This window comes from Salvelinus namaycush, chromosome 1, assembly GCF_016432855.1.
Source record: "Salvelinus namaycush isolate Seneca chromosome 1, SaNama_1.0, whole genome shotgun sequence".
NCBI lineage: Eukaryota > Metazoa > Chordata > Actinopteri > Salmoniformes > Salmonidae > Salvelinus > Salvelinus namaycush.
In genome coordinates this window covers 28,130,292-28,143,380 of record NC_052307.1, presented here as the reverse complement: position 1 = coordinate 28,143,380, position 13,089 = coordinate 28,130,292, and the positions used below count along the sequence as shown (strand labels likewise).

The 13,089-nt window shown below is 44.1% G+C and overlaps 1 protein-coding gene across 1 annotated transcript; it reads left to right on the top strand.

Moving 5' to 3' along the window:
* The first annotated feature begins 5,276 nt into the window (after nt 1-5,276).
* Nucleotides 5,277-12,629, top strand: LOC120051264 (nodal homolog). Its single transcript, XM_038998033.1, has 4 exons — nt 5,277-5,371; nt 10,728-10,927; nt 11,543-12,366; nt 12,477-12,629. Exons 1-4 carry the CDS (start codon nt 5,277-5,279, stop codon nt 12,627-12,629), a joined length of 1,272 nt encoding a protein of 423 aa, XP_038853961.1.
* The last annotated feature ends 460 nt before the right edge of the window (nt 12,630-13,089 follow it).

Below are 13,089 nucleotides of genomic sequence, written 5' to 3'. Positions count from 1 at the left end.
AAAAAGCTTGTACCACTTGTACAAGTGGAAATGCAGTATAATAAGAATGGTCTGCCCAAAGACCAGTATGGTCTGCCTGTCCAAAACATCACTAGTTACTACAGACACAAAGTAAAAATTGGCTTTATTGTATTTTTTCCCCCTTAACAAAAATGTGGTTTTAAGGTTAGGCATGAAGTTTCAAATCAGATTTTAAGAAGAGAAGTTAACCAAGGTATCATTACTCATTGTGTATTTATTCTTCACGTATTGTTCCCCCCAAAAATGTCCCTGTTGGGAAAGGCCTGTAAGTAAGCATTTCACTATTAGTCTACATCTGTTTACAAAGCATGTGACAAATTATTTTGATTTGAAATTGTAGAAATATCAATCAATCAATCAATTTTATTTTATATAGCCCTTCGTACATCAGCTAATATCTCGAAGTGCTGTACAGAAACCCAGCCTAAAACCCCAAACAGCTAGTAATGCAGGTGTAGAAGCACGGTGGCTAGGAAAAACTCCCTAGAAAGGCCAAAACCTAGGAAGAAACCTAGAGAGGAACCAGGCTATGAGGGGTGGCCAGTCCTCTTCTGGCTGTGCCGGGTGGAGATTATAACAGAACTATGCCAAGATGTTCAAAAATGTTCATAAGTGACAAGCATGGTCAAATAATAATCAATTTTCAGTTGGCTTTTCATAGCCGATCATTAAGAGTTGAAAAACAACAGGTCTGGGACAGGTGGCGGTTCCATAACCGCAGGCAGAACAGCTGAAACTGGAATAGCAGCAAGGCCAGGCGGACTGGGGACAGCAAGGAGTCACCACGGCCGGTAGTCCCGACGTATGGTCCTAGGGCTCAGGTCCTCCGAGAGAAAGAAAGAGAGAGGGAGAAAATTAGAGAGAGCCAAGATTTTCAAAATGTTCATAAATGACAAGCATGGTCAAATAATAATCAGGAATAAATCTCAGTTGGCTTTTCATAGCCGATCATTAAGAGTTGAAAACAGCAGGTCTGGGACAGGTAGGGGTTCCGTAACCGCAGGCAGAACAGTTGAAACTGGAATAGCAGCAAGGCCAGGCGGACTGGGGACAGCAAGGAGTCATCATGCCCGGTAGTCCTGACGTATGGTCCTAGGGCTCAGGTTCTCAGAGAGAAAGAGAGAACGAGAGAATTAGAGAGAGCATACTTAAATTCACACAGGACACTGGATAAGACAGGAGAAGTACTCCAGGTATAACCAACTGACCCTAGCCCCCCGACACATAAACTACTGCAGCATAAATACTGGAGGCTGAGACAGGAGCGGTCAGGAGACACTGTGGCCCCATCCGAAGAAACCCCCGGACAGGGCCAAACAGGAAGGATATAACCCCACCCACTTTGCCAAAGCACAGCCCCCGCACCACTAGAGGGATATCTTCAACCACCAACTTACAATCCTGAGACAAGGCCGAGTATAGCCCACAAAGGTCTCCACCACAGCACAAACCAAGGGGGGGCGCCAACCCAGACAGGAAGATCACGTCAGTAACTCAACCCACTCAAGTGACGCACCCCTCCTAGGGACGGCATGAAAGAGCACCAGTAAGCCAGTGACTCAGCCCCTGTAATAGGGTTAGAGGCAGAGAATCCCAGTGGAGAGAGGGGAACCGGCCTGGCAGAGACAGCAAGGGCGGTTCGTTGCTCCAGGCAGGGTTTAGCTATTTGTGGCTGTGGTAACTAGTGATGACCCAAAACATCCAGTCTGAAGTAAAAGGGCCTCCTCTGGAGAGGTCTGCTGCATGATTCTCCACCCCCGGCTGGTCTATTGCTCTGAGGGATGTAAGGTGTCTGTTTTGTCAAGTAGTAGCTCCCTTGCTACCTGGTGCAGTGCCATTAACCTCAGTCCACCCTGGTGGTTGATGTGTGCAACCACGGTTGTGTTGTCTGTCCGCATCAGTACGTTGTCCACTCAGTACTGGGAGGAAGTGCCAGAGTGCAACGTGAATTGCCTTTACGTTGATGTGAGCTGTTGTCCATGGTGCTGATCAAACACCATGGACCCCTTACTGGTTCAAGACTGCTCCCCATCTCTGTAGGGAGGCGTCTGTGGTCAAAGTCACCCGGGTTGTGAACTGCGCCTAGGAGAACTGTACTGGGAGAAGTGCTAGGCGCCACCATTGTATTGCTCTCCAGCAACTCATTGAAATTGTCTGCTTTTTGTGTTTGTCCCTCCTGGGACATAGATTGTGTCTGTTGTACCAGCGCTGTATTGACCACATGTGGAGCAAGCCCAACGGTACAGCATCGACTGCAGCAGCTAGGAGGCCTAGGAGCCTCTGACTCTCTTGCGATGTCACCTGTTTTCTCAGTTTGAATGTTGAAAGACAATTTGTAAAAAATACCAGTCTTTCTGGAGAGTGTTACTCACATGATTTGAGTGTCCAGTGTCAAACCCAGGAAGTGCACACACTGAGTGGGGACCAGAGAACTCTTTTCCAAGTCCATCGTTAGTCCCAACTCCCAAATGACGCCATGGATGTGTGTGCCAAAGCTTGGCTTTGTGACCCTGCACATCGTCTATGTAGTTCAGGACCCTGGCCTGAAGGGGGGCTAGCTGTGCTTATGCACTCGAAACTTTAAAACATGTTTTTTGAAGGTGAATATCAGGTATTTTCTGTGTGCTGGTAGAATGGAGATATGAAAGTATGCATCTTTCAGGTCTCCTGTGGTGAACCAATTGCCTTTTTGTACTGACTGAATGATTGTTTTGAATGTCAGCGTTTTGAAGGGAGATGACAATTCAGGCATTTTCGGTCCAGGATCGGACGGAGGCCTCTGCACTTTTTTGGCAACAGAAAATAGATTAAATTGAACCCACAGTTTACTTTTTAGCAGGGTTGCGAGCTGTTGTATTCAAGACACACCTGAAGTGTGGGGTCGTTGACAAAACACCCATTTGTTGGCCATTGACCTTTTCCTGCTGGAAAGGTGGTGCTCAAGGAAATGGTGTTGTGCTAGTGAAGCTGATCAGCTGAGACTCTCTGTTCCTCTACTCCTGAGCAGGTGCAGCGATTTCTTGACATCCCAGTTGGGGCCTTGGGATGGGAGTAATGGTTTGCTGGGTGATGCATTCTAGGCCTTGGAATGAGGTGCTGAAGCTCCATCTGTGCTTCTCTGTCCTCCTTAGATACTTGGAGGAGGTGGGCCACTGCTGGGCCAAATGTCTGGCCAGGTGATATGGGTACACCTAGGAGTGGAACGTTCTCTTTGTCAGGGAGCTTGGACTGCGCTAACCATAGGTGGCACGCGCACCACACAGTGTTGCCAAAGATTTCCCAACCCCTCTGAGCATTGCCCTGAAGGCATTGGATGAGCAGGTCTGTTACTGTAGACAGTTATTTCATGGTCTCAGCATCATAGTTTGCGGAGAGGCGTTCCTGCAGTTCCTTCTGATAGAAGGCCAGTATCATGGTTGAATTCCTAAGCCTAGCGGCTGAAGCAGCGCTGTCCTGTGTCCTGTGTAGGAAGCTATCAGATGCCCTGTATTGTTTGTTAGGCAGCTCTTGGTCTGAACTGTGACAGAGAGAAGCAGGCAGAACAAGCGAAGCAAATGATTTGTTCATACAAAACCAACCTCCTCTGCACCATGAACCGTAGCCAAGCGAGTGCGTATGCTTGGCATGGCAGGGGTTCTGTCATTTGGCGTGCTCTAAGTGCATTGGAGCTCATGCACACAGTGTTGCCAACTAATTTTCAGGGTAAGTTGCTAGAGGCAGGTTGATTTGTTGCTAAATGACGTTGTGATATCATTGCGTGATAACGTAAAACTGCGTCATTACATAGAATACACAATAACTTTACTCAAATTGACTGGCCATCTCTGCGAAAAATATGATTTGACATTTGTTCAGGTAGAGACTCCCACTCTTTTCTGTACTTCTGGCTGTACAATTTTGATTGAGACATGTTGACTGATGTAAGTTCTGTTCAAAATCAAACATTCGTGACCAACTATATTCATTGGGTTTGGCTCGTCGAACCCGTACTACTGCTGCAGTCAGACAACAATGATTTGCAATTTGCTGAAATTGCTGCTGGCCTGCTGCTGCCTGTGCATGAGCTGGGCGCCTGTTGCTGACGTCACTCACAATGCACTTTTGCAGCCAGGCACGTGTGTTGTGACTGAGTGTGTGACAGAGAAAATCGTTTTTGTGTCGTTTAGAGGGGGAAATGCACGCATTTTAGCGTTTGAGTCACTTTTCAAAAGTTGCTAAAAGTTCAAAATATTTTTTTTAAAGTAGCAAAATAAATTGCTAGGTGCTGTTTGACAAAAAAGTTGCCAGGGTAGTCTGAAAAGTTGCTAAATCTAGCAACAAAATTGCTAAATTGGCATCACTGCATGCACAAAGTCTTTGAACAACGGGATAGATATCGGTCTTTGAAGAACTGAATTAATCGATCTTGGATGTGGACGCCATTGGCAGTAGGTGAGCGATGGTGTTTATTGGGTGATGGATCACGAGGGAGACCCGTCATTCGACGTAGAGCGTTTGGAATGATCATTGAGCTGTGTGGCAGACTCATCTGATGAGAATCCTGAGGCTCCGCCCCAAAGTGCAAGTGGAGATTTCAATGCTCTTGGTTAGAATTTCTGACAGTGAGTTTAAGAGCTGATATCCTGTGCAGACGCTTGAGCATGTTCAGCTCCCAAGCAAGGAACGCAAGGTGCCTGCAGGCTACAGACCCCCAAGGCTCCTTCAGTACCCTCATGGGAGTTATATGTAGTCCTACGATCACCACTTGAGCCTGTCTTCACTTGAGCTATGTGATCTCTCAGTCAAGACCTTTCAGCAAAGCCTGTTGGAGAATTACATGAACTTTCTACCCATCCTTCATGCCTGACCAGCAGAAGATGGATCTAAAGCAGTGCTTCGGCCAAATCCAGCATTCTTACCTAAGGTGCTTTCATTATAACATGCTAACCAGACCTTAATCATAGTGGCATTTCACCCTCTTCCCCACTCCTCACAGGAGAGTTGTGACTTGCATACACTTTGCCCAGTTAGGGCATTGAGTGCCTATCTTGCTGCAACAACAACTGTTCATCAAACAAAACAGCTTTGTGTGTGTTATGGGGAGAACACCAAAGGGTGCCGTCTCGAAGCAGAGACTGGCACATTGGATTACCAATGCAGTGTCAAAATCATACGCTGCAGCATGTAGACCAACTCCAGATAGCGTAGTAGAACACTCCACCAGAGGTATGACTACTTCATGGGCCTCCCTGGACTCTGCAAGTTGGATAACACCCATGACTTTCATGAGGTACTACAGACTCAATGTTATGTCCACACCATCAGTGGGGCCTGTAGTTCTGGACACGGCACACTCTCTCAACCCAGATAAGTGAGTGTACTGTAAACCTTGTGCATAGTTACTTATCAGTGAGATGGATGTTCTATACAGAGGTCATCCACTCTTGGTGCTGTTGCACCCAATTGAAGCCTCATTTTGTAAGTTCTAGCTTTTAGCTTGCTTGTGTATACCGATGTTTACCACAGTTGAAATTCTGTGTTACCCTGTTGGGTAATTATATTCTGTTGCATCCTGTGGTGGATACAAGGGCGTCCTAAGGACTCATCTGGACCAAGTTAAATGGTGAGTTATCCCACTCTGTTGTCCGCACAACCTCTTTGGTACAGCATCTCCAATATGTTGTTTGGCAACCCATACGAAAACAAAAGAGAACATTGGGTTACGGATGTAACCTTGGTTCTCTTAGTAGAGTAATGGGTAGCCAAGCTTTCATGTCATTCCTCCACCTCCGTGAGGTTCAAGTGAATAGACAATATGTCACACCACACTGCCTTTTATAGTGACCGGTAAGATAATTACAGTAAGGGTGTGGCGTGACTGTAAACATCTTTGGTATGAAGCATCTCAATCACATCGCGCGAAGGAGTTCCCGTTACTCTTCTCAGAGAACCAAGGTTACATCCGTAACCCAATGTTATTAACGTTGAGCTTGAAAACGCTCATAATCTTCCTGCCTCAGACAACTTGTAGAACAGCTAAGTGCGTCATCAGATGCTTTTTTTCCCTCCCGCGTCACTTTATACACAGAAGATCTCCACTAAATATAGAATCACAGTGTTTATCTGCTTCTCCATGACCACCAATAACTTCGCAACGAAGTTGAGTACAAATACAAGGTTGCCAATGCATTTGCAATTGTTACAAACAAGCAAAGGATTTTTAAAAATGTAACCTGGAATCACTCCAGTAAAAGATAAATAGCCTACCAACTGCATAGGTTATAGGCCTATACATTTCAATGATATTGAAATAAAGTTAATGTTCATTCAATTTAGTTTTATTTTGCTATTTGGCTACCGTTTAATATTTGCCTCAATATATTTAATGATGGGTAGCCTAGCATTCCTTTTGTAAATGATTTCTTAGCACATTTTTTCCCTATTTTCCTATAACGTTTTGACAGACAAGCTGTCTTCATCAGGGTATAATGACAAACACTGTGGGGTGACTAGTTTATATAGTGTCAAAGGACACACACGTGTCTGTAATCATGGCCGGGTGTGGCCTGATTTCATTGGTTAACTCTCAGATAAAAAAATAACATACTAAAAACATGAATGGATAGCATACGATCATGGATACAATTTGGCTACATAGGCATACAAACATTTACAATAGCAAAATCACAATAATCACCAGAATGGCTTCAAATCAAAGTCTACGTTGTCACCGAAGGGAGCAAGAGTCTTTAAATTAAAGATCCAGGCAGCCTCTCGTTTTAACAATAAATTGTCGAGGTCACCCCCTCTCCTAGGGAGGGTGACATGTTCGATGCCGATATAACGTAGAGACGAAATCGAATGGTTTGCTTCCAAAAAGTGGGCCGCAACTGGGTTAGTCGAGTTTTTGCACCTAATGGTGCTACGGTGCTCCGAGATTCGTACTTTTAATTTGCGCTTTGTTTTACCCACATAATTTTTACCACAAGGACAAGTTGTAAGATAAATAACTGCCTTAGTGGAGCACGTGATAACACCTTTGATTGAGATCTGTTTCCCTGTTTGGGGGTGTTTAAAGGATCTACATGTATAAGTGCCATTGCATTGAGCACAGCCATTACACTTGTAGTTTCCATCCAGTAGGGGCGCAAATAGACGTTATGCAGGGATAACTTGGGGTGGTAAATCAGAGTTTACCAATTGAACTGATCAATTGAGGGTCGGAAAACACATTACCGATACTGTCATCGGAGCTTAGAATATGCTAATGTTTAAACGATTCCCTTAATTTGTTCAGAGCACTTTGAATAGCGCGTCGTTAGAACGCAAGAATGCTTGTTTTTGCGAGACAGTCCTTGAAAAAGATCATGTCTCGAGGTTTGTTTTGAATTTTCTCAATGGCAATATTAATCTGACCATTTTTTGTACCCCCTCTCCATGACTTTTCTTTGCATCTCAGCCATATTTCTTTCGAAATCTGATTGTTTTTGGAAAATTCTTTTGATTCGACAGAATTGGCTGTAGGGCAAACTGTTTTTCAAGGGAAGCGGGTGACAGCCTTTGATCTGAAGCCATTCTTCTGATTTTTGATATTGTACATTTTTGTAGGCCTATGTAGCCAAATTGTATCTATGATCGTATGCTAGCCATTCATGTTTTTGGTTTTCAAATTCAATTGATTGGCCATGATTTGGAAAGGCACATCTGTCTATATAAGGTTCCACAGTTGACAGTGCATGTCAGAGCAAAAACCAAGCCATGAGGTCAAAGGAATCGTCCAAAGAGCTCCGAGACAGGACTGTGTCAAGGCACAGATCTGGGGAAGGGTACTAAAAAATGTCTGCAGCATTGTATGTCCCCAAGAACATAGTGGTCACCATCATTCTTAAATGGAAGATGTTTGGAACCACCAAGACTCATCCTAGAGCTGGCTGCCCGGCCAAACTGAGCAATTGGGGAGGGGCTTTGGTGAGGGAGTTGACAAAGAACCTAATGGTCACTCTCACAGAGCTCTAGAGTTCCTTTGTGGAGATGGGAGAATCTTCCAGAAGGACAACCATCTCTGCAGCACTCCACCAATCAGGCTTTTATGGTAGAGTGGCCAGACAGAAGCCACTCCTCAGTAAAAGGCATATGACAGCCCGCTTGGAGACTCTCAGACCATGAGAAACAAGATTCTCTGGTCTGATGAAACCAAGATTTAACTCTTTGGCCTGAATGCCAATCGTCATGTCTGGATTAAAACCTGGCACCATCCCTACTGTAACGGCAGTCTATTTCGTCCTCCTCATCGGACGAGGAGAGGCGAGAAGGATCGGAGGACCAATGTGCAGAGTGGTAAGTTTCCATGATATTTAATATACATGAAAACAATACACAATACAAAATAACAAACGAACTAACCGTAACAGTCCCGTGTGGCACAAACACTGACACAGGAAACAAACACCCACAAACCAAACGTGAAACCCCGGCTGCCTAAGTATGATTCTCAATCAGGGACAATGACAGACAGCTGCCTCTGATTGAGAATCATACCAGGCCGAACACAAAATCTCAACATAGAAAAACACACATAGACAACCCACCCAACTCACGCCCTGACCATACTAAATAAATACAAAACAAGGGAAATAAGGTCAGGAACGTGACACCTACCGTGAAGCATGATGGTGGCAGCATCATGCTGTGGGGATATTTTTCAGCCCCTGGGACTGTGAGACTAGTCAGGATCGTGGCAAATATGAACAGAGCAAAGTACAGAGAGATCCGTAATGAAAACCTGCTCCAGAGCGCTCAGGACCTCAGACTGGGGCGAAGGTTCACCTTCCGACAGGACAACGACCCTAAGCACACAGCCAAGACAGCGCAGGAGTAGCTTCGGGACAAGTCTCTGAATGTCCTTGAGTGATTCAGCTAGAGCCCGGACTTGAACATCTCTGGAGAGACCTGAAAATAGCTGTGCAGCAACGCTCCCCATCCAACCTGACAGAGCTTGAGAGAATATGCAGAGAAGAATGGGAGAAACTCTCCAAATAAAGGTGACAAGCTTGTAGTGTCATACCCAAGAAGACTCAATACTTTAATCGCTGCCAAAGGTGCTTCAACAAAGTACTGAGTAAAGGGTCTGAATACTTATGTAAATGTAATATTTCCGTTTTTTTGTGTAATAAATTAGCAAAAAAAAAATTTGAACTGTTTTTGCTTTATCATTATGAGGTATTGTGTGTAGATTGATGAGGTTACAATATAATATAATACATTTTAGGCTGTAATGTAACAAAATGTGGAAAAAGGCAAGGCTCTGAATACTTTCTGAAGGCACTGTATCTATAGCTCAAACACAGACCAAATCTAAGCTTACCTTGTAAAATGTTTGGTGAAAACATTGTGTAAAATAAACATTTTGACTCTCGGGACTGGTGATCAATAACCGTAGGTCACAGGCAGACAAATAAGATATCCTCAAAATCTGTGGTGCCCTGGCTTTCAGCGTGTATCAATGTATTCCGTGTTTATTCCGTTTATGCTTCACAACGCTAACCGGAAAGTAGGTAGCAGGCATCTTGAAATTAGGTCATCGGCTCGGCCTGCCCTTATAAATTCGTATGCCCATATATGGTAATAAGTCATATCTAAGATTTGACTGAACCGATCAATAGCCAAGATACTCAGCTTTCTGCAGACGCCCTGCTTTTGCAGATAGGGGCTACTGTTCTCATACCAGACTGAATTGAATTTAAAAAATCAAATAGGGTCCCAAAATATGGGGACTTTACATTTAAGAGGTTAATTTCACTTGTAAGCTTCATATACCAATGTTTTTAATTTAACGCAGTTGAAATTGGTTCAGTTTCACAGCCGACCAACATCCAAAATATTGCTTATGAAACGTGGACATCGGTCCCACGATCAATGGATCGGACTCTTTGGAAAGTATCTCCAATAAAAGGGCTTTGGTATTTTTGTATACTATCTAATTGAAGCACTTCAATGGGTTGGATTTCATATTGATAGGTAGAAACCCGACAATAAATGACTGTATTACTATAGTCAAGAAAATGTGGTCATGCGAGTTGTTGATGACATTATTCTATTTATTTTTGTTTATAAAAAAAAAAAAAAAAAAAAAAAAAAAAGGCCAGGATGATGCAGGAAACGTTAGTGAAGTATTCACAAAAATAGTCATTAATATTTAAAACAAGCAATGGTATACCTAATTGGTTAATTCAAAAAATATGTTTGCCTATTAGAGAACCTAATCTGATCTCAAAATGTGCTTGTCTTGTCTGGCCTAATAAAAAATATATGTTTAAGTAATATCACTGTTTTTGAAAGTTTGATAAAGGGGTTCTAACAGTTGGGATCTTAACAAATGAGAAAAGGATTATAGTCCTACCTGTAAATGTCTTGACAGTTTCGAAAGACAATGACCTTGGCTAAATGCTGTCTTGTTGTCCTCTGATGTGTACTGGGGATCAGAGGGTTTGTGAGATGTTTGTGATGGCTGGTGTCATCAAAGGGCAGTAAATGCCCTGTCTGGATCTCTGTCTGCTCACGGCATCATTTCAAACCAAGAGAAGCTAGAGGAAGGAGGCTAGTTGTTGCCATCTTCCTATTGTCTTTACTTTCAAGGTGACTTAACGCTATAGTGGATACACCGCTTCAGTCAAAATGGTAGGCTTGGCACGGCTCGTCTTTTGCGCGCTACTCGTCTGCTTTTTCAGGCTTGGCAGTTCGGAGAAACTGTTGCACCATTCCCGGCATTACAAGAGCTCACCCGAGTCCAGTTTAGGATATCTGAAATCGTACCATCCCCATAGGTACCCTCTCTACATGATGCAGCTGTACCGCTCCATCAAGACCGCAGCCGATAACAGCCCCTCTCCACACGATTCTGATTCAGTCCTCAGTCTGATAGCAAAAGGTACGTAAAGTATTGATTTCAATGAATTGTGTTAGGCATATGAAAACTTGAACACTATTGACAACATTCCCAGAGGATCCTTATTTTGTTAAATTTGTTTGCCATTTTCAATTGGCTTTCCAACATTATTTTATGCATTTACCACGCCTATTATGTATTTAACTTGCTACTTTTTGGACCAATACAGACTGGTGCGTGTATTGTAGTCTTATATGATTATGTAATTTGACCTGTAGTTCAAGCAAGCGTCCGAACCAGTCCACAGATCTCTTCAGGCTTGTCCTCTCCATCACTGCCAGGCACTTTGGTTGCAGGCTGTCTTATCTGTGTTTATCAGATCCTCCTTTACAACCCAGAAGTGTCACAATGGTTATTCGGCTTTAAAGGGTTTTTCTGTTTTATGTGAGCGGGTGTGTGTATTAGCCCTACAGACGTCTGTGCAAATGGCGGTTGAATACACACCCTGCTCTGTCCTGTCTTCCCTCTCCCTCCAGCGCTTTGACATTTTGTTGAATGGTTTGGCTAGTTTATGGTGAAGTCTGCGTAAAGTTTGTCTTGTTGATTGCGCACTGACTGCATACAACTGGTTAGCTGACTTTTGTTAGTTTTTTCCAGGATGCCATCAAGAGGGTGAGAAATGGACCATCACTTTCGACATGTCCTCCATCTCTGCGAGTGACGAAGTCCAGCTGTCAGAGCTTCGGATCAGACTACCAGCGTTCTCCACCTCCAAGCATGTCACATTAGACATTTATCACTCACGAAAGCAGGACTGCGAGTCTGACGCTGAACTGTGCAGCGAGGAGCGCCATCTCTTGGGCAGCTTTGGCGCATCGCCCAGTGACACCAGGTCTCAATGGAACGTGTTCAATGTGACAGCTCTGCTCAAATATTGGCTGCACCAGGGAGACACAGTGACGCAAAGCCAAGAAGCAAGAGTCCTTGTGATAGAGAAAGAACACGAGAGTGGGGCACCGGACGACGGAGAGGAAATTGACATGGCCTACATCGGGCATCTTACGCACAGGAAAATGAAGGTTCACCATCCGACAGACCAACGGGTTATGATGGTTGTCTTCTCCAAGCACAACCTGCCCCGAGATGGCGAGAGCGCACCCACTCTCATCCGTACTGTGGAGCACTCCAAATACGCAATTTTGGACCAAGTCAGCCGTGAAGCTCAAGGGCGACGCCACAAGAGAAACCGAATGGAGAGAGTGCGGATGGCCGGTGGAATTGCAGCTAATGCTACTGGGTCAGCGGCTGAAGCTGTCCAACGCCCACTCTGTCGGAAGATTGACATGTGGGTAGATTTCGACCAGATCGGCTGGAACGAGTGGATTGTGTATCCAAAGCGCTACAACGCCTTCCGCTGCGAGGGCGAGTGCCCTACTCCGGTGGATGAATCTTTCAGTCCCACCAACCACGCATACATGCAAGTAAGATCTAAACATAAAACAACACTTTTTATATTTGGTTTAAGTTCCTAATGTGCATTTATGTTCAGTGCAGCTTTTCGTAAAGCTTATTTTCTTTTTGTGTTTTTCAGAGCCTGTTGAGACTGTACCATCCGGATCGCGTGGGTTGTCCGTCCTGCGTGCCCACGCGCCTCAGCCCGCTGTCCATGCTGTACTACGGGGACGAAGACGTGGTGTTGCGGCATCACGAGGACATGATCGTGGAGGAGTGTGGCTGTCACTGATACCCCAGCCACATCGGGCCCGCAACCACAAAGACTATTGTGAAAACACTTATTTAAAAGGCTTCACTTGGAATATATTGTGCGCCATGGAATGACTTTTGAAGGTTTGGTGTCCATCTACCTTAAGTTGTTTGTGGTCGTTATCACAAGGAAGATCAATTTCTTTGCTATGGTCCTTACTATATCTTATTCTATCTAGGCCTATGTCATGATCTCAGCTGGAACCACAGCATTCCATATTAGAAGATTTGTCCATGGTTTGAACCAGCATGATAAAGATGTACTGTTATTTATTTGAATATTTTAAGAATAAAGACTACCCATTTTGGGTGTTACCTTTAGGCTATACGTTTTATATTGTGTTTGTCAGTGTTTTGTAATTTTCAAGAAGTGAAAGAAATATGCTGCCAAAATAGTGCCTTAATTGTTATGATTATTTTGTATTTTCACTCATTAATTA